Source organism: Nasonia vitripennis, chromosome 2 (genome assembly GCF_009193385.2).
Source record: "Nasonia vitripennis strain AsymCx chromosome 2, Nvit_psr_1.1, whole genome shotgun sequence".
In the NCBI taxonomy this organism is placed as follows: Eukaryota; Metazoa; Arthropoda; class Insecta; order Hymenoptera; family Pteromalidae; genus Nasonia; species Nasonia vitripennis.
This window is the reverse complement of record NC_045758.1, coordinates 27,604,323-27,623,584: the sequence shown is the minus strand read 5'-3', so window position 1 is coordinate 27,623,584 and position 19,262 is coordinate 27,604,323. Positions and strand designations below refer to the sequence as shown.

Genomic DNA, 19,262 nt, shown 5'->3' with positions numbered 1-19,262 from the left:
CTCGAGTTTCTTGATAATAGGGCCGCGACGAATTATGATTTTTTAATAAGTGATTTTAATTTTTTATGGCTGTTTGTTGGCTGCTTCTATACCGCGTCGAGTAGATAGGTACCATTGGAAGTTTTAGTGGCGAGTTTTATGGGCGCGAGAGGGAAAGAGCGAACGTCGGGATTATAAAATGCCTCGTAAAGGGACTTGATAATGCGCGGTCGGAGGGTCTGCGAGTCTTCGTATTTAAAATGCTGTTTTTCAACTCGACTCCTTCCCGTTATATGGACCGCTTATATTCGGCTATTTGTGAAGCAGAGGCTTTGGCTTATTATACGAGTTATATACTGTATTCGCTCTTTTTACGAGATATTACCACGGCCCTGCACACTTTGATAGTGCGTGTGAATAATACAGAGGGTTTATCCCCGTGATAAAAGAGATAAATGGAGGGAATCGTCTTACGGTGCTTGAAAGGATAATGCGTCGATTTAAAATTATCGAATCGAATAAAGCCGAGAGTTGGGCTTTCATGGAGTGAGATATTTTCATATCGATGCTCTATTTTAGCCGCAGCGACGATTCCGGTAAATCTCGGATGGTTTAATTATGAATAAAGTGCGCTTCTTCAATATTCACATATCTTTTATTAACCATATAGTTGCAAATTTATATCTCATATCGCTATAAAACAAACTCGAAAAGTATTGCCCTACCTTTTCCAAATACTCGTTAAAAATTTCAAACCAACGAATGAGAAAAAAATTCCTCGACTAATTCGCTCTTCTCACGTCCCTCAAGCCCGATCCTGATGGAGCCGGTGTCATCAGTGCCAGGCGGTTTCGGCGACGCCCTGACGTCAGCCCTCGACGTTATGACTTTCGCCGCCGATGTGCCGGTGCCCATTGAGGGTAGTATACCCAAGCCAGTCGCCGTCGCCCCGGGCCAACAGCCGACTACAACACTTGCACTACCCAATGGAGCTGCGAAACCTCAACAGCCGATGATGACAACGTCGACGACAACGACGACGATCACGACGACAGTGCAGAAGACTCTCGTTACCGGCACTGCTACAACACCGGCGGTGGGCGTTACGAAGACCGTCGCGGGTGAGTGAAAAATTAATTTATTTTCTGTGCAATTGATACTATGCCTCAAAACGTTTAACCTATCGCTTGAAAGTCCGATAAGGAAATTATTTTCATCCACAAACTTCTCCAACTCGCGCATACTACGGCCTTCTTGAATAAAAAAGAAAATAATTTAGAAAATCCATAACTTAACCCTCTGTACACAAGCGCGCGGGCGCAACTTTTCCCTTAAAACTTTTACTTTCTTCGCACGCGCTTAAGCGAAATTTACAGCGTCTCGGGCAAACACTCGCGCAGGCTTTATCAGCATCGCTCTCGCGGCGGCGCGAGTTTTAAAAATAATAGCCCCGGCGCATTGAATCTGCTAATTATAAACATAATAGACGAAAACTCGCAAACTCTCGCCGGCAGGCTCTCTCTCTCTCTCTCTTCTCCTACAGGACGAGCTTTGGAACTTTTCCAAATCGCCAAGTTCTTGCCCCCCCCCCCTCTCTCTCTCTCTCTCTCTCTCTCTCTTCTTGCGGCTTTCATAAAAAATGGCCCGAATTACCCCGAAAAGTTTGGCGGCGGCGGCGGCGGCGCCGCGACTTTTTTCCGTTTCGCGCTTTTACTTTTATTTTCCCTGCCAAGAGCGAGAAGAAGAAGAAGAGTAGACGGAGGAGGAGTAGAGGTTTCAAGACTTCTCGTCGTGTGCTGGTAATCCCCTCATTTTCGTTCCGTCCTGATTCATGAAAGATTTCGCGGGAAAATACGGGATTCGCGCCGCCGCCGCGGGGGTCACTGACTCGACTCTCGCCTACTTTCCTACTCGCTCTTTCTCAACACTGCGCTCGGCTATACTCTGTTTATATGTATAGATATATTACAGGAGGAGGAGGATCCGCAGACATACAGCTTTTTCTTTTCTCTCGACGGCGGTTCGCAGCTGCTTGAGTGAAAACTCGGATAATTAAACGCGGAGCCAAGTGTATTAAAAAACAGCCGTGCGAAGCAGCAGCGCCTTCGGTGCTCGCGCTCGTGATTTTTACGTAATTATAAGGAATATCTATTCCTTTTGCTCTTCTCGTTTTCTGAGATGGATAAGGACGTGAAATTGGACTTGCGACGCTTGCGAGATAAATTAATTCTGGATTGGTCTCTAAAAAAGAGACTATTCAATTTTTCAAAATAATCACTCCCAAGTTCCTTCGAAAACAAGCTCCTCCACGCACCATAATTAGCCAGGCGCGTAGCGATCGTTGGTATAAACCCCCGTCTAATTAGGCTTCGAGAGTCTAACTTTGCATTCACGGCCAAAAGAGCTACTCTTTCCTTCTATACCGATGATGGTGGTTCCTCTCGGCATCGCAGCCAATTTTACCGTAACCCCCAGAGCAGCTCCCCGCAGCTCCTCAAAAGCTCGTGGCGCATATCGAGCTTCACTTACCGCAGCAAGTTACTCCGCGAGTAGATACTGCTCTCTCCCTCTGTGCATCTCTCGAACTGCCAACTTTGAAGTTTCTCAGATCAGTCCTCGTTTTCCGAGGCAATTCCGCATGGCATCCTTCCTGAGAGTTATACTGTCTCGCGCGCGCATCGAGTAACCGTCTCCGATTTCGATCTTTCCATCAAACGCAACTCGGGCGCATAATTTATCCGGCCTGACTTCGATCTTTCGTTTCCTGCCCCGCGCCGCTTTCGATCGGAAAGTCAACATCGTTTTCTACGATTGTTCTTTGCCGCGAAGCTTGAGATAAGAATGCTTGATGCCAAAATTATGCATATTCACTCAGCTGTTTGTTGCTGAAGTTTGAAACGCCGCTTGTATTTATCGTTTGTTAATTGAAGTTGGCTGTTGAGTTATGCTTCACGATTGTTTACACGCCGTTGGGCCGAGCTTTATTTACGTTCGCAGACAAGCGGCGAGTTATTTAAATATTTATTTATTTAAACTATATACATAGGTATGGTACAAGTGCTTTAAAAAAAAGAAGTGAAACTTATATTTCTAATTTATTTTATACTATAAGATTTCTAACTCTTAGCTCTTTGAGATTATTAGAAAGTGAGTTATTTTTTGACAATTTTATTCGCTAGAAACTCGCCCCAATCAATAAGCGAACCTCCGGCAGAATTGAATAATCCCCCATAGTCATAAGCCCATCAAACGTTTCAGTTCCAGCGGCGACCACCGTCAGCACCACAACGACTCGAGCATCAGCATCAGCAGTGCCCCCCACAGTTCGGCCGTCAGAGCTCGGTCCAGCCTCGGCCCCTTGCAGCGCCGACCCACTGCTGGAGTTGATGCTCGCGACGGAGGATCCAGGCTCGTCGGAGGAGACTCTGCAGCGTCTGGCGCACTCGGCCCGGATCGTGGGCGAGAGCGCCACCACCAGCGCCAAGTCCGATATCGATTCGAGCTTCCTCGAGAGGCTTGCGCTCGGAGGTCTCGGACTCGCCGCGATGCCCGAACAGCCTGACAAGCCCGTCGAGCCCAAGAAGAAGCAGTATCTCGTCGAGTCCAGCGATAACGATATCTGTGCGAGTACGTATTTTTATTTTTAGAAATGTTGAAATATAGGATCCGAGCTTTGCAAGCTCTCGTAAAAGATTTCGAGGTAATATCGTGGCGCGACTACTGCATATAGTTAATATAGAAACCCTGTTTTCGTTCATTTCTATCCCTACGTTTTACGACTTCTCGTTTTACGACGCTGAGAGGAGTCGCCAAGGGGTATGTAAAATGCTCTGGGATACATGCTACCTTACTTACCCGCTATATTATAACTGGTTGTGTGCTGAAGATTTATTTCGCCGTTTTTGCTTGGAAACGCGAATTTCCATATCAATACCGATTAATTAACTACAGTTCGTGTATAGATCTCTTAATTAACTCCAATTCTGCCCAGAATCAGTTCAATAGTAGAGCAAACAAGAATTCGAACATCGCGATGACGTCTTCCACCGAAACGAACTCATTATAGGGAAGAGAAATTTACTAATTACCAAAGTTTTCATTTATCGACAAACAATTGAGCTGCGTCATGAGAGGATGAAAAAGTTTATGACGTGAATCGTGAAATATTTTTTGTAAACGTTGATGCATTTGCGTAAAACGTGACAACTATTCTAATAACAGATATAATAGCTATTACGTAGTATATGATTAGTACCTGTTAACCGAGTTCTGGCCATATTTCGGGTAATGTAGGGCAATTAGTGGTCACTAGAATGACGTTAATAGGGAGGAGGAGGAAATAGCTAATAAATGGAATAATATCGGTTTAATAGTTTAAATGTGTCGTGTACGCGTTATAAATATAGAGAAACTGAAATACCCGTGCGTTATTAAAGTTTGTGTAATTACAGAGGTGACTAGCTCCTATGACGCAATAAATCCTATCGATCAATACGATGAATAGGGGTCCAAACAGTTGTGTCAATTTTCGAACTTTATGCGGCAAATCGTTCGAAAATATAATATTATTTTGATTACATACATTATACAATTATTCTTTCATTCATGGCTTTACGAAAAAATGTGGTTGTAAGGAAGCTATGAATCCGTTCGTAAATCCGAAAATAGTCCTTTGTCTATCATGAGTAACACTTTTAATCATATTAGCTTTCAAGTTACGAAGACGGTTGCTAATTAAATCAACGGTACGATTGGCATTAATCTCAATAATTATGCTGCACCTCGCAAAATTATTGCATTAATGTCGTCTTAATAATTCACGTATATAAGCGTTACATGTCATGTTCACTTGTCATGAATATTCCACAGCTCCGCTAAGATTATTACATATAATTCACAGCATTATCACAAAGCAGATTAATAATTTAGTTATTGTACGTTTTTTCTCCTATCGTCAAAATCACACCCCATCAGCAGCTTCGGCAGCCTCGTAATAGAAAAAGGAAATATCAATTATCTCGGTGGCATCGCGGAGTACAGAAAAAGCTCGGACTTTACAGTTTTATCACGCTTTAATCTCCCCATACATCACCCATCCCTTCGAAAGCTCTCTCTCTCTCTCTCTCTCTCTCTCAGCCATAATCTGAGCTTGCAGCGAAAGCTCGACCCGCTCTCTCGGCGGACAGGCTCTTAAATCTTCTCTAAAATCAGACAGGGCATCTCTCCAGCATCCTCTCTCTCGTATCTCTCGCGCAGCTTCCTGCCGACCCTCTCCCTCAGACATCTCTTACTCTCTTGCCCGCAGACGACGGTCAGCTGGGAACGGAGGCTCGACTGCGGCGCATCAGGTCGGCCAGTAGCCGGCTAGCCCCGACGACGACGACGTCGACGTCGCGACGGAAGTCCGGCCAGCAGAAGCAGCAACGCGAAGCCAGGGACGACGAGAGCACCTCGTCCGCCGCTTCGCTCGACAACATTTCCGGCTACCAGCCGCTCCTGAACGAGCCGGACACCACCGCGGACCAGCCTGCCACGGGAACAGAGGACAATAAGCCGGCCAACGGCAGGAACCTACGCAAGAGACCCAAGACCGCGAGGAATCGGTGGGTCGTGTGGTTCTGTGCACTATATGCCTGTATATTATATGCTGCGCGGGTGGCGCTGCTGTTTGACATGGACTGTGCCACGTGATTTATTTGATGGGGCTCGCGGATCGCGTACGAGGTTCATGATGACTGAGATACTCATGCTGATAAAGATTAGACACTATAATAGCAAGAATATACGCTTATCAATTACTTAGAAACAGACCGAACTGATATAAAACACGACGGAGCTTTTTTCTCCTTACGTATTAGTTTATTCGAAATTGAACCCATCCAAAAAATCAGCAGATATCAGGTCTAACCAAAACAGTTCGTTACTATACTAACCCACATCCTCGGCTACAGCGTCAAAATAAAAATAACCGAAAAATCTCGATCCCTGTCTCGCTCGGCATAGCCTCTAAAAATTCACTCAGCCGAGCATCTGACGACACTTCATCCTCGATCTTTTTGCAGAGTATCGCCGAAGGAGACAAACGAGATTACGGAGAAGACGTCGTCGGAGTGTAACAAGCCAGTTCCTCCGGGATCGCCGCCTCCCTCGGCCGATCCGCTCGAGCCCTGGAGCACGCGCGACATCAAAGACATGAACGCGATACTAGCCTGGAAGGAGCCCGGCCCGGACAGCCCTTGATCTTCCTGCCGCTCGTTGTCTCTCTCTCTCTCTCTCTCTCTCTCTCTCTCTCTCTCTCTCTCTCTGCCGAATCGAACGAGAAGCCTCTCTCCTATTGTTCGCCAGAGAGAGAGAGAGAGAGAGAGAGAGAGAGAGAGAGAGAGAGAGAGAGAGACGCGACGTCGTCGCCCAACTCAATCTTCTGGGAATACGGATTCTGATGAGATTTTTTTTCTCTCTATTCCTCTCGCACAAACGTCAGGCGTTATAGAATCAGAGGTCAAGGCTCTTGTATACATACTCTCGCGGAAAATCGACGTGTGCGATGAGTTTTCGACGACTATATGTATTGGGAGTGATTGCTATGGAGATTTGTATGCTGAAACTGTAATAGTGGACTTTTGTATACGACTTAGAGAATTGTTTCTTTGTAAATATTACATCGTAACCGCGTATCGAGCACCTCGACGATTAATCATGTTATTTTTTGAAGGACAAATCGAAAAAGAACAAAATCGCCATTCCTCACCCGCACACCTCGCTATCTCTCTAACCTCTCCGCCCCCCCCCCCCCGCCCTTCTTCCCTCTCTATCTCCGAACGAGCTTTTTTCTCCGCCCGCGCAGGATATATAGCGTGTTTTAATTATCCCATTTATTAAAGGGCCGAGCGAGATTTTTTCGGCCCCGTCGCGCGCACTGCATTCATTATCCATCCCCGCGTACGGTAGCAGTGGCTCTGTGTGTGTTTTCAATCCGGATTTTTTAATTACTTTCGTTTATTATTTATACCTGCGAGCTCTCGCATATTGCCCTCGCGCGCGATTTTTCACGCGGCTACGCGTAATTGAGCGCCGCGCTTTTTCCCGTTTTGGCTCTCTCGAGGTGCTACTGGTGCGTATGTGTCGCGTTGGTTTTTTTGATATAACCCTATGTATGAGTATAATACACGCGGAGATTTGTATTAGCCTCTAAGATCGATTAGCGCCGCCGTCGCGCGTGTTTAAGCGCGAGAGATGCGTAATGAAGATTGTAAATAAATTTAGATAAGGTTATACGCTATGTACGAGCGAGCGCGTCGTTACCCTAATGGTATTTAAATTTGATTTAGACGCGATAATCCCGCGACATTTATGAATAATAAAGCATCGTCGCGCTCGCTCTCGCGGAGTATACGCAACTTTGTAAAATTCAATTTAAAATTTCCCGCGCGCGCTTCGCTTGTGTTTACTATCTCCTGCCGGTGCGTCCTTTCGTATAAACTAGTGTATTGATTCTCGAGATTGTAATCGATCCCGCGAGCGCTTAAGTGATGAAAACGCACTCGAGCCGATTGCTATTACTGAAAGTTGGCGACGATTTTCCGATTCGCGACGATACCACGACGTGTTCATTGGAGAGTATTGTACGGTCGAGGGATTAAATAAATATGATGTTGAAAAATTTATCCACTGTTCCGTCGTTGTTTCTTTCGTCGCCCGGAGCGTGTATACACAGCTGAACGGTAAGTTATGAAGTGCCCGATGCTCTCGCAAATCCTTTCCTCTTTAATAAGTACAAAACATCGTTCCGAGTATATATCCACTCGCTCAATTATACACAGCGGCGGGAATTTTAAAAAGAGCTTAATCCCTCGCAACGAGAAGCTTTTCCCTCTCATTTTTTTCCAAGAATATTCTCATCCCGCATTCAGCGACTAAGCTCGCTATAAATATACTCACGCAGCGCGACGCATGAAAGTTTAAGCGACTAGTGTCCGTAGTCTATTTCATTCTTCTCTTCATCTTTTTGCCTTAGCCGATATAAACGACACACGCAAGGCGAATATAACCGCCTCTCTTTTCCCAGCGACTTTGTACGCGTACACTATATATCCTAAATACGCCGCGAGTCTCGAGGCGAAGACGTTCGGGAGAAACAGGGAAAAGGCGTTATAACGGGCGTCGCCAGCTTCGTATACATTACTCTCTTTCCGGGAAGAGGACGAGTATAAAAGGGAAAGAGAGAAGGGGTAGAGGGATTGACTGATTGGTTGAAACGGTTTTATTTATTCTGCAGCGAAATAGCTCGAAGACACTGCAGCCGCGGCAGAGAGTAGTTGAATTTCGAGTCCCCGGGGAAATAAGGATTTTTATTTTCATAGTAAATAGAAAGACACGCTGCCGATGGAGTGCAAGAGGTTGGAGATCGGCTTGTCGACAGTCTCTAGTGTGTATAGCGGTGATTAGCGTAAAATGTAAACTGCAGCTAGGGAGGAGGAATTACAGCTTTCGGCGAACGTTGTCCCAAGCTTACTTTTATAACGAAATTTTTCGATGAAGAATCGCGTCGTGCGCGCGAGTTAATGGATTTCGCAGTGACTTATATCGATTTCCAATTCTGCCAATAGCTACGTCCTCGATTCGACGCGACTGCACAGCGTCATAAGGTCACTTTTATATTAAATCCTTCATTTCCTTCTCGCCCGAAATATACAGGTTTAATTCATCTCCCTCGGCCAGCCGCGGATCAGAGAAAAAATATTCAAGGGGTATATCGCCCGCGAGGGTGAGGACGCAATCGATTTTCGATTACCCGCCCGTACAGGCGTCGCAGCTCGAAAGAACTTGTGCGCTGAAGTGGCGGAGTTTCGAGTGTGGAAGCATTGCTTATGCGAGACGCGACGTCACTTCGCGGTATGGATGTGTGTAAGTGTATTTAGGGAGAGATCGATTCGATACGGCTACATGTACAGCGTCGTCGTATGATTATAGATTGATTGATTTCGCTCGGTGCAGTGTATAGCCAGTCACTTTCGTCGGGGGGACTTGTAGGACTTTGCATTTTAAGAGCGTCGTATCGGCTGCTGATACATAACCTCACAACGGCCGAGGTATACTACGCGCGAAAATTGCTTATACCTTCCATAGAGCCCTTCCCTCGGGAGAAAAAAATTAAAGGAAGATGACGTAACGGAAAAAACACTCTCCGATGGTTTCCCCGCGACTATCAACCGGGGCGTAAACTCCGCGCGAAGAAAAGCAGATGATTTTCTCCCCAGGATAGGTGTGTATATATATATATATATATATATATATATATATATATAGAGAGAGAGAGAGAGAGAGAGAGGAGGCGAATTCGCCGTCCTTCCGAGCGAAACAATAACATTACCTCTGATACAGAGCGGCAAGGGAGTTAACGCGATCCTCGCGCGCCAACGACCCAATAGACGCGAATTTCCGCTTGTTTTCGTGCGACTCGACGACGACGACGACGACGACGTTCTACCTGGGGTATAGAGGTATTCTCTAGAGAAGTGCGATAAAAAATAATCGCGTACTGTTGTTGTTGTTACAAGCTTGTTCGTCGCGTCGCGTCGCTGATGGCTAACGGTTGAGGTTAAAAGTTGTGCCGCGAATGATGTAATTGTCGATGATGACTGTGGTTTTGTTGTTTGTTGCGGTGAGGGGTTTTTTTTTGGGCGAGAGATTAGAGGTGTATAGCAGATGCGGAAAAGAGATTTATTCGATGTATGAGTGTGTTACTTACTCATTGAAGAGTCGACTTGTGAAGTTAGCCTCATGCTGTAACACAAATTTCAAACTACAAAGCTTTATAGTCAGTGAAAACAGCGCTCGATTCGTTTGATTAGCGACGAGTTACCTATTCTACCACACAGTATAATAGGCAATTGACATCCAATCAAGTACAGACAATAGCACCACCGACGCGCGCGTGTCAGTTACATCGTTACATACAGATTTAAAGGTTACGACTCGTCAACAATGCGTGCAGCACTGCACTGAGCTGTGCTTCTCTCTACTCTTCGCTATAGAGTGGGGGAAGCTAGGCGGAGTGTATAATATATCTATATATCTGTATCGATGTGCACAAAGAAGATATCGTACAAGATATTGCCAATCGTGAAGAGCGAAGTACGACGTTTCTCCGTTCCGAGAGCTGCGCTACTGTCGTACACCGATTGTGGACGTTGGGACTTATATTATCTAGGCCATTGCAGGACTAGATTTGTTGGAACATGCATCGTAGTTCGCATCTGACAGCAGCTTGACTTAGAGCTTTTTTGTTTTCGACAGACGAGTAACGAAGGCAAGGTCTTCTGTAGTAGAAGGACAATTGTTGTACTTAATAAAAATAAGAAGAATAAAAAGCTCGAGACATCTGAAGCCAACATGAACGCCAGGAAAAAGGAAACTCTTCTTGCACTGCACGACATGACAAGTTTGATCTCAGGTAAATATAGGTACTTATATGAGAACGAAGTTCAATTGCATCGCGTCGCGGATTTGTGGTTAATAGTTTACTGGATCATGAAGGTTTCGATTTTTAAAAATTTTCGTAACGTACTCGTTAATCTCTTTGTTCAAAATTGAAACATAATAAAGTTTCTCGCAAATTGGCTCACGTTCTGCAATATTTTATCAGGCCGTGTACTCACCCTGGAACAGGCCAATGAAAATGGCTATGAAATGCTGGAGCAGTTGAAGCATAAGTTGGACCCATAATTAGTTTCAAAAGCTGAAAACTCGAGCAATGGTGAGTTATATTATAAACGAGACGCTCGACCTAGAGAGACGTAAAAGTGAGGTTACTTAGGTTCGTTTTTTCTCTCCCAGTCAGTGCCGCTAGTACCTCGACGCGATGGTATATAACTCTTTGGTCTATGAGTGTATTACAAACTCAATTGCGTTGCAGTTTTACTGTATCATATTCTTATATAATTTTACGTTACAGGTGCATCTGGCGGTCAGCAGCAGCCGCGCGGTCGGAAACGAGCGAGAGAACCCACCCAGTCAGATTAATAGTAGAAATGGCCGAAGCGTACGCCGAAAGGCGGGAAGGAGAAGTTAATAAAAGCCGAAGGCAATGATTTATTCCACTGTGACATCGTATATTATGTTCCAGATAATTGGATTCAAATAAACATCGCACGTTTCCAAAATAATTATTCTCATTCCAAGGTAACTAAGAATTTGAAAAAGTGTCACCTTCACATCGAATCAGACGTCCTGCTCACTTCACAGCAGTGTTGCATCAACATCAGCAACAGCAAAGCCAAGATGAACCAAGCACTGCTAGTCGTCCTGTCGTTTTTCGTGGTCAACGAGGATCAACCGGTTGCCGGCTGGACCTGGGGAAAATCGGCTACCAGCAGCAGCAACAACAGCATCAACGATGACAGAGCTCGTTACTGCCGGATTTGCGCAAGCCACACCATGTGCCTCTTTCCGGTGGGTAGCTCCAAACGCGCGATTACCCGCACACAGCCCCGGGGACGATGTTGTGTCCGCTTTTTGCGTTTTTATTATACCGCTCTTCTCTCTCTCTGTGTCTCTGGTCTTGTAGGGCGACTGTCGCTCGGCTTGTGTTGCGCGTTTTACTTTCGAGGGTTATTTTTTTTTATTTTTGTTTGTTTATTTCGTTTGTACACACGCGCGTGTGTGTGTGTGTCTGTTTTAGTTGGGAGTTTTCGCGTGGAATTTTTTGCGAGACTTGCTTCGAAAAGGCTAATTGACGAGAGAAAGAGAATTGTAAATTACACAGAGGTGCGTTTGCGTTTTGTAATCTGAATTTATTTTCGACGAATTTCGGGCACGGTCATTTCGCCACACGGTTTCGTGTATACGTGCGTGCGTATTATATTTCGATGTAGACTTCGAGATAAAGTCAGCTTTAATGGCAGACATAACCGTAAAATTGATCGACGATTCGCTATAACAACTCGTTCGGCTAAACTTCTTAGCGAAGTGCGTGTTCCACACAACGTGTAGTCTCTATCAATTTTATAGACTTCTTTTCTCGCGTCGAAGCACCTCTAATTACCCCTACTTTTTCATCAATCTTGTCAATTAATCGATATAACGCTTGGCAACTGATTGCTTCGCTGTAACTTTTCCGTTTATTTTTCTTTCTCGTCTACACGGCCTCGCGAAATTTATACGGGAGAAAAAAGCAAATATCAACATTCGGAGGATCGAGCGCAGTTTGCGAAGTTGGCTAACGAACCCGATCGCAGTTTGCGCCGAATACGGCCTTAAATATTGCTCGAAGCAGCTTTTAATTTTGTGTGGAGTCGTGTTGTGTAAAGCTTCTTTTTATTGCTTATTTGGTAAACGTACGATCGATCGGCGTGGCAGATGATATTTATAAAAATTGATACACCTTGCGATACGAAAACTCAGGCGATTCATCACGGGTAACTTTATCGACGATATTATTCGCATTTACAAGGAATTTTTCGTAGCCCTCTCCGGTATAACTGTAGCCATTGCTAATTCTATTTTAATTTCGCCCAACTCCTTTTTACTCTTATCCATCATATAATTTTTCTCTCCTTCCAGTTTTCACGTTTTCTTTTTGCCCCTCTCACTCGTTTTCTAGCGAATTTTAATTCTTTCTCTCTAGAATGGATTATCTTTCTCTCTTTTTCTCCTCTGTTACTCTTTTTCCGGACTATCATTAATGCGTTTTTAAGCACTCGCGATCAAAAAGTTCCAAGCGCGAGAGCCCTCTTCTCTCATAAATAAAGAGACGTAAAAAGGAAAATATAACGCTTCACATCTGCAGGTGTAAATAAACAAACTTTCTGTCAACAATCGTAGTAAAGCTATGTATGAATTGTTAAACTCTATAGCAAGATCTTTCATGACGTGCTAAGTGTAAATTAAGCGCCAAACCCGCATTTAATACAGATCTCAGAGCAGCGAATTATAACGTCGAGATAGTTGACGAACTCGAATCGGAATGCGCAGCCGAGTAAACTCACGCCTGCGTTATATCTCATTCTCATACTAGCCAACCTTTCACTCTATACCACTTTACACACGCACCCACAGAGATCTCGATTTTCCGAGTCGCGAAAATTTCTCCCGGCAAATATCTCAAAAATCTCCGGGCAAGCAGCCGCAGCGCAAGAACAATCCATTTCGAAGAACCGTAAATAATCAGCCGCCGCAAGCATCTCTGCGCTATAATTTATAACGCGCGCGCGCGGCGTACGTACATACTTTTTTTATCTCTCGCGAAAATATTCCGCAGTACGACGACCCGGGGCCAAAGTGCGCTGCGGTCGAGAACGGCGACCTGGAGCCCGAGGAAATCGAGTGGATCCTGCAGCGACATAATTCATTGCGCGATGGCATTGCTAGAGCCTGGAAAAGTCAGTACCGGCCGCTGCCTGCGCGGGACATGATGCAAGTGGTAATGTTTCTTTGCGGGACTCTGCTTTTGCGAGCAAGCTTAATTCGCCGTGAAATTCAATCTTATTTATTCGGGGAGGGGGAGTAGGGTTCTTTGAAATTTTTCGCGTTCTTCTGATGCCTGCTGCAAGGCGTTGGAGATATGGTAATGAGCGGCTGGCGAATCATTAAGTGCTTTTTGTCATTGTCAACGGGTTTTGATCAAACGGGAAAATTTTCGGTTGAAATTTCATTTAAAATCTTTATTTTTATCGTAAATACCAGCGTATCGTTTTACATTTTAAATCAAATGATAAACTTAATCGCTACGTCAATGAAATATTTTTCAGTTTTGGGACGAAGAGCTAGCCAAGATCGCTCGGAGATGGGCCCTGCAGTGCAACATCCACGAGAAGGACCAATGCAGGGACGTAGGCAAGTCAATTATAATCGTCCAGCTCGCAAACTCCTTAACAATACCGTGTATATGCCCATGTACACACACGCACTAGCCCGAAAACTATGATAAAACCCGCCTCATACACACATCGTCGGGTTAACGAATCGTCGGCAGGCTCAGCGGGGAATCATAATTTTCCCTCGGGACTTCTTGATTGCCAAATGCAACGCGATGGGGCTTTATTAAATGGCAAAATACAGGTCGCTTTTGACGGCCATGACGCGAGCAACAATAGCGGCTCCCGCGAAACTTTCCTCGTTTATTGTTTCACGCTCGCGCTCACCTACTCTCTCTCTCTCTCTCTTCTCGCTGGTGCGCAGTGAAATTTCATCGTTATCCGATGGTTAAACTTGCGCGCCGCTTTCACACGATGCGCCCGCCCTCGCTTAATGGACTTCTACCTCTTATTATCCTCAAAAATTCGCCGGAGCATAATCAGCCGAATATTATTATGCGATGTACGCGTGGCTGCGGGGAAGAAACGGCGCGCGACGTTAATTGATAATCGGACGTATTACCGAGTGGAATTAAATTAATGCGCGCTGACAGCATTAGGTTAATACGAATTTTACGCGGGATAAGTGCGCTATATGCGCGGGTGGGAGTTGAAGCTTTGCACATTGCGTTTAGAAGCTGGGAATTTCTCGCTGTTTGCGAGTTTTCAGCTATTTCCGCGTTTCCACGTGTGCTTTTCAACGCGCGGATTCGCGTGGCAGTTGCCGCGGAGGCGGCCAAGCTGTGTGTCCGAGTTATTCAAGTTTTTGCTTGCCACCAACGCTTATACGTATTCGCTTATACGTACTTCGCGAAATGCAATATATTCCCGCGGTTTGCCTTTGAAATTCGGTTTGGTTTTCGAGGAAAGACTTTTCTAGGAAGAATGTTACACGACGTGTGCGCATCTTTGATGGATTAAAAGCTCGGAGTGTGGGGGGAAAAATCAATTATGCAGTTTAAGTATTCAGAAGCAAATCTCAATGTTTTTCGACAAACCTAAAACGAGGTATCATCGCGTTTCCCAAGATAATGTCAATCGATTCTCTCTCTATCTCTTCATATCCACACACATATATGCGCCAGCTTCTGCCATTCCCTCTGCGCATGATAATGAGCTCCGGAATAAAATTCGCGCCGGAGCCGTTGAAAAGTGGCAGCGGCAGAGCGATCGCGTTTAAAATCGGATTCCAGGTCGAATAATGCACCGTTCCGGCCGCAAAGCCCAATTTACCCACCTGCCGCTGGTGGTGACCTCCTTTTCCCTCCCCCTCAATACACACACGTACACGTCGGCTCGTCGCAACACACCCTGGCAGCGGTTGCGCGCTCCAAGTAATTCCGGTATCGGCCGACGGCTTTTCCCGGAAGGTCATTGATCGCTAGCAGCACCGATGTGCTCTCTTCTTCGACGTTGCGTCGGGTTAACGCATTAGTCCAAAGAAAAATCGGGAAGGATTTTAATCGAGTGTCAGAGCTGAGGAGGAGGAGGATCGACTCGGCTGTTTATGAATTAGGAGAAACTTCATTAAACTCTGAACAGTGAGGGAAATAGGAGAGAGCAGGTCGAGTCTTCTCTCCCGCGCATATAGCGAGGACGCGTCTACAACTTCTTGATCTTATTGACGCTAGTTGTAATGCGTCTCGCATCGCGAATTCGATTCCAGCTTGGGTCCTGAACTTCCGCGCTGCGCTGCAGTTTCCCATAGAGAAGAACTGCGCGCGCACTACTTCGGATTGTCGTTTTCTACAGCGACGGGGTCGCTCTCTCTCTCTCGCTTGAGTTTTGCGAAATTAATCGAGTTCCATTACACCGCGAGAATCGACGATTAAAATATTCTGCCGCAAACGAAAACAAAAAAAAAATAACGTCGATATTCTTCCGATCAATCGAAGAACTGCTCGCATCGGGTGTTAGCAAAATTCACTCTCTCGAGGGCTGCATATCCCGCAGCCGCGCACGTAGATATATCCGCGTTAAACTCCCCGGCAGCGTGCCGACGTGCCCCTTAAACTCCCATTTCACGCGAAGTGCAAGCGCAAAGAAACGGGCCGGAGCGCTTGCGAATCAGCATATTCCTCTTTGTCATGCAAAACACTCGAGGCTGCTGAAGAGAGAGAGAGAGAGAGAGAGAGAGAGAGAGAGAGAGAGAGAGAGAGAGAGAGAGTGCAAACGCCGCAGCAGCAGCAGCAGCGCTGTATGGCCGGGAAAAGAGCTGGGTATATCGGGGCGAAAAGGCTCCGGGAAAAATAATTTGCCTAATGAAGAGGAAAAGCTACGACGCTCGTATGAGCTTATATCTATATTATACGTTGTATCGGGTGTGTGTATATGCGCAGAGGAATTCTCGGTGGCGCAGAGCGTCAGCGCGCTGGATCTGCAGGACGCGGGTAACAGGAGCGAGATGGAGAGGCTCAAGTTTCACCTGAGGAGCTGGTACAGCCAGTTGGAGCCGGATTTTTCGAACAGGTATGATTTGTGCGCGAAAGCAATTTGTGTCTATCAACACAAGCATATCAACTCTCTGCGTATAAAACCGCGCTCAGAGTTTACACAAACGCGCACACAGCTATATACGATTCGGATTAAAACGTCGAAAAAAATAGACCACTTCAAAGCGCAAGCGCGGCAAAACGCATTTTCAGAATTAATACGCGCCTCAAAGACGGCTCTCGGATCAAAACAATTCGCGCTGCACGCGCTCCCATCGTATATCAAAGGACGCTCGAAAGCGCAAAGTGCGCATCAACTCGTCGTGGAAAACGCTTTTCACGCGTGATGCGCTCCTTACAGCTGTTCCCTTCATCCACCTCCCCCCACACACACGCGTGTGGAAACGTTTCCACATACCTATAGCCGCGTGTCACAGCTGGCACAGTAGGAAAAAAGAGACGCCTTCGCGAATGTAGGGTAGATTCTCCTTCGGCCATGAAACAAATATCGAGCACTTTATGACGTATCAAAAAAAGAAGAGCCTCGAGTATACGAGCGAGAGCAGACAGCGGAGCAAAGCGGCTTTTGACGCAGGCGCGTGTCCGCGTCTCATTCACGATTTAACGACGATTTTTCGGGCGAAGCGTCGATCCGACGCGTATAGTCGTTTTTTTGAGCGAACTGCGCTGACGAGAGGAGCTTTTGTGTCCGGAGGGACGCGCTTTTGTCGAGGAACGACGAGACTCGGTTGAAGGGCTCTCGCGAGGTGCGCGTTGTCGGGGCTGATATGCCCGGGGATTAAAGGATACGTCGAGCACTGGATGTGTCTACGCCGACGAGTCGTTGTTTACTTTTGAGTTTTGAGTGCAGCAGCTTTTTTCGCATCCGCTGCGTGTCTACCGATTCTTTTCGTTGGAGAGATGAATTTTTCAAAGTCACGCGCGCCTACGTTATGGTTCACGAGAGTATTCTAAAATTGTATGAGCCAGGCAGTAGACGCGGTCAGGGATTAGTCAGCCGCGGGCCGATTAATCTGACAAACAGGACTCGTCAAGACATCTAGAGCCGTAAAACAATAACCCTGCATGCATAGGTATACATAGACGAAGCAAAATTTATTTGCCCTGTGCGAGCGCAGTGCCGGCGTCGGTCTGGCGACGCCCTCGGTGACTAACGTCGGCTGCGGTCGGGCGACCTACAGCGTGGCTATAGACGACAGCGACGTCGCCGCGGCAGTCGAGGTGCTGGTATGCAATTACGGACCGATCGACGACCCGGAGACGGAGGACGACTCTGGATGCGAGACACGCAGTCGGCGCTACAGCGAGCTTTGCCGTAAGTTGCGCGCGAGACTCTGCATGTACTGGCTTGTCTCTCTTTCTTCTCCTCTCTCTCACTCTCTCTCTCTCTCTCTCTCTGTTTCGGGGCTGAGAAATCGATTTCGCGCTTGCTTTTTTCGGCTACTACTGTGCAGCGAAGCATCGACACTCCAATCTACGCGGATTATAGTCGCGAGAGCATTATTCCGAGAACGTAAGGGCTAAGAAACGGCGGCAATAAGATAATGGCTTCGGGGAACGCTCACTCGGTACGATTCGATGAAATGTTTAACGCGGCACTTGAGGAAACACTTTACTCTCAAATTGATAAACTCAAAGAGTTAACTCGTCGCGAGTAACACACTACGGCTATAAAATGTACTGAATGTTGACGCGAATCTATAGCTAGCGCGAGAGTCAATGTCGTTGTAATTCCGATCGATTATCACTAACTAAGCAGCGATACAACAATGAGCTCGTATAAATCGCGAAAAGAAAGCGCGAGCTTCGTTAAAGTACATGATAAGGAGCCCAATCGCAATTCATATCTCGAACGTATAGCTGCAGCACTGATTTGAGAAATCTCTTTCTCGGTTCTTCGAAGAGGAAAAAAAAGAGGAGACGGCTCCTCCGCACTTAAGGAAAAAATAAAAATCGAGGAAAGAAAGGAGGAAGCGCCTCACGACTACTCGTTAGAAAGCGATCGATCTTCCCCCTTTGAGTCTCTGTCCGTGACGCAGGAAATGGCGTCTTTTACCACGGCACTCGCTCGCTAAAATAGATTAAATCTGTCAGTGAAGTTGCAGGAGGGATTTTCGCAAAGAGGATACGACGACGCCGGGCTTCCTCACCGGATGCGCACAGGAGACGAGGCGTCGCGCCGCTCACTGACTGCGGGAAACGCCGCCGCTGCTACTACCAGCTATCTTCTACCGTTTCTGGCGCCGCTACTGCTGCTGCCGCTGCTCTGATGTGCCTGAGAGATGGTTTTTTTTTATTACGCTGCTTTACACTTTTCGATAATTTTTTCACGGAATAAAGCGTCTTTTTTGAGAGGTGTGTACACGCGCTGGTCCGTTATATTCGGCTCGAAGTGCTGCTCTCGCAAGCTCGAGAGAGAGAGAGAGAGAGAGAGAGAGAGAGAGAGAGAGAGAGAGAGAGAGAGATTTAAAGGGCTCTATTGTTGAGACGTCTCGGCCGGATGATTGATGCCGGGCCATTGTGTGCCACTATCCACCGCTGTGAAGCTGTATATAATACACGAGGAAAGAAGACGGAGAGATAGCGAAGCGAGAGTATTGAAATATTTTTCCTTGCTCTCTCGCTCTCTCTCTCTCTCTCTCTCTCTCTCTCTCTCTCTCTCTCTCTCTCTCTCTCTCTCGAGAATTATATTCCGTATCTCGTTTCGACTATGCAAAGAGTAAGAATTTTAAGCTCGTATGGCGGGAATTTCGAAATCTTCCGAGTTATTCACCTATGCGTGTGCATTCGGAGATGGACAGACACACATCCAGAGCCGCGGCATATCCAAAGGAGAGCAAGCGACGTGTGACATCGATTTGCATTCGACCGATTTAGAGGCGAAGCCGAGAGAAGAGAGAACTTCGACCTGGCAATTAGTTTTCCGTGACGAATGTAAACGCGTCACGCTAAGGCAGCTATATAACACGTTCACCCA

General features: G+C 46.2%; 2 protein-coding genes and 1 long non-coding RNA gene across 9 annotated transcripts in view; 2 read left to right on the top strand and 1 right to left on the bottom strand.

Annotated features, from left to right (window-relative positions):
• The window catches only part of LOC100118680 (inactive), a 29,013-nt gene extending 21,370 nt beyond the window's left edge, over nucleotides 1-7,643 (top strand). Inside the window, exons 10-13 of the mRNA XM_031925056.1 lie at nucleotides 790-1,100; nucleotides 3,238-3,606; nucleotides 5,285-5,582; nucleotides 6,042-7,643. Coding sequence (XP_031780916.1) covers nucleotides 790-1,100; nucleotides 3,238-3,606; nucleotides 5,285-5,582; nucleotides 6,042-6,219 — 1,156 coding nt within the window. The 3' untranslated portion in view covers nucleotides 6,220-7,643. The remainder of the gene's footprint in view (nucleotides 1-789; nucleotides 1,101-3,237; nucleotides 3,607-5,284; nucleotides 5,583-6,041) is intronic.
• A 2,035-nt stretch (nucleotides 7,644-9,678) lies between these two features.
• LOC103318108 lies at nucleotides 9,679-11,023 on the bottom strand. Its single transcript, XR_004226853.2, has 4 exons — nucleotides 10,932-11,023; nucleotides 10,792-10,860; nucleotides 10,638-10,717; nucleotides 9,679-10,298 (listed from the first exon to the last, which is right to left on the bottom strand). It is a non-coding gene; the product is annotated as an uncharacterized LOC103318108 (long non-coding RNA).
• LOC100678265 (venom allergen 3-like) lies at nucleotides 10,050-18,639 on the top strand. Of its 7 annotated transcripts, XM_003425127.5 has the most exons (10): nucleotides 10,050-10,432; nucleotides 10,625-10,735; nucleotides 10,934-11,045; nucleotides 11,105-11,160; nucleotides 11,224-11,430; nucleotides 13,238-13,399; nucleotides 13,728-13,812; nucleotides 16,172-16,301; nucleotides 17,404-17,600; nucleotides 18,385-18,639. In XM_003425127.5, the coding sequence occupies exons 2-10, from the start codon at nucleotides 10,733-10,735 to the stop codon at nucleotides 18,621-18,623; spliced, it is 1,191 nt and encodes a 396-aa protein (XP_003425175.2). In that variant the 5' UTR covers nucleotides 10,050-10,432; nucleotides 10,625-10,732; the 3' UTR covers nucleotides 18,624-18,639. The 7 variants fall into 7 exon arrangements, with proteins under 7 accessions (XP_003425175.2, XP_016837444.1, XP_016837442.1 ...); XM_016981953.2 differs by lacking the exons at nucleotides 10,050-10,432; nucleotides 10,625-10,735 and having other exon boundaries at nucleotides 10,826-11,045; XM_008219399.3 differs by lacking the exons at nucleotides 10,050-10,432; nucleotides 10,625-10,735 and having other exon boundaries at nucleotides 10,826-11,045; nucleotides 18,380-18,639.
• Nucleotides 18,640-19,262: the final 623 nt, after the last annotated feature.